General features: G+C 72.0%; 1 protein-coding gene across 1 annotated transcript in view; it reads right to left on the reverse strand.

Moving 5' to 3' along the window:
• The window catches only part of AURANDRAFT_68489 (hypothetical protein), a gene marked incomplete at both ends in the record, with an annotated part of 31404 nt that extends 30592 nt beyond the window's left edge, over positions 1-812 (reverse strand). The window contains one exon of the mRNA XM_009044184.1: positions 72-812. Coding sequence (XP_009042432.1) covers positions 72-812 — 741 coding nt within the window. The remainder of the gene's footprint in view (positions 1-71) is intronic.
• Positions 813-1387: the final 575 nt, after the last annotated feature.

Below are 1387 nucleotides of genomic sequence, written 5' to 3' on the forward strand. Positions count from 1 at the left end.
CCGCCCGGGTGCGTGTGGTACTCGACGGCCGCCCCTCCCCCCGCGAAGAGCTCCCGGGTCCACGTGGAGACCACGAAGGGCAGCGTCGGGTCCGCCTCGCCGTGGGAGATGAGGATGTGGTGCCGCCGCTCCGCGAGGTCCCGGGCCCACTTCTCGACGACGAGGGGCGCGCCGGAGATGTGGAGGATGCCCGCGAGCGGCGCGTCTTTCGGCAGCGACAGCGCGAGGTCCGTGGCCGTCATCGCGCCCTGCGAGAAGCCGCCGAGGACGAGCGCGCCCTGGGGGAACGTTTCGCGCAGCGCGGCGACGAAGGCGAGCCCGTCGGAGCGGCACGCATCGAAGCCCGCGGGCGGCTCGCGGATCAACGACGCGAGCGCGCCCTCGCCGGTCGCGGCCGCCGCGGCCCAGCGGTTCGGGTCGAGGTCCCACCACTGGGGCCCCGCCGACGGGAACGCGAAGACGCAGCGCGTGCCGCCTAAAAGCTGGCCCATGGGGTCGCAGAGCGGCACCAAATCGTCGGGCGGCGCGTTGACGCCGTGGAGCATCGCGACGACGAGGTCGTGCGCGTCGCGCGTCGCGCCGTTCGCGTATTTCACGATCGTGGGCCATTTGCCGAACGTCGCGGTCTCCGGCGCGCCGGGCGCGGGCGCGGGCCGGCGCGCTTTGGCCTCGGCGAGGCGCGCGAGGGCCTCGCGGCTCCGGTTGCGCAGGTCCGCCTTCTCGCAGCAGTCGGCGTGCGAGAGGCCCGCGGACCTGATGAGCTCCTTCATGGCCTTGACGCCCATGCTGTCGACGTCGACGTTGGCGGCCATGGTGCGTGCGCAGCGCGCCGGGCTGCCGGCAGTGCGGCGCTTGATGCGATGACGAGCGCCGCGTGTGGAGCTCTCCACAAGCTTGGCGGCCAAACCCGGTTCAATGATATGCGTTTACCCGACATTGACCCGGGCCCGAGCCGTCGTATGTCGGGCTGGGTCGCGGCCGCCCTGAGGCAGCCTTTCGGGACTCTATGAGCGCGGACGGGGTGTCCGCGACGCCGGACGAACCCGCAGCACCGACCACTGCAACCGACGCGGCTGCTCGCAAGCCGCGCGGACCCGAGGTGATCCTTGTGAGCGACGCCAAGAAGTGCACCGCTGCGGTCGCCGCCGAGGTCCCGAACCAGTGCGACACGAAGCTCTGGGTCGTCGGGAGGACGCCGGAGGGGAAGTACGTGTCCCCGGCGCGCGTCACGGTCGAGAGGCGGCTGTTCCTGCTCCAGTCGGTGCCCGACGGGCTCGTGAAGGGCGAATTCAAACAACCGCGCTGGGGCAAGTTCTCGGCGCTCAAGAAGCCCGACGGCGCGCCGGTCGTCAAGGGCGTCGACTGCTTCGAGGTGCGCACGGCGACG

The sequence above is a fragment of the Aureococcus anophagefferens genome (genome assembly GCF_000186865.1).
Source record: "Aureococcus anophagefferens unplaced genomic scaffold AURANscaffold_172, whole genome shotgun sequence".
In the NCBI taxonomy this organism is placed as follows: domain Eukaryota; class Pelagophyceae; order Pelagomonadales; family Pelagomonadaceae; genus Aureococcus; species Aureococcus anophagefferens.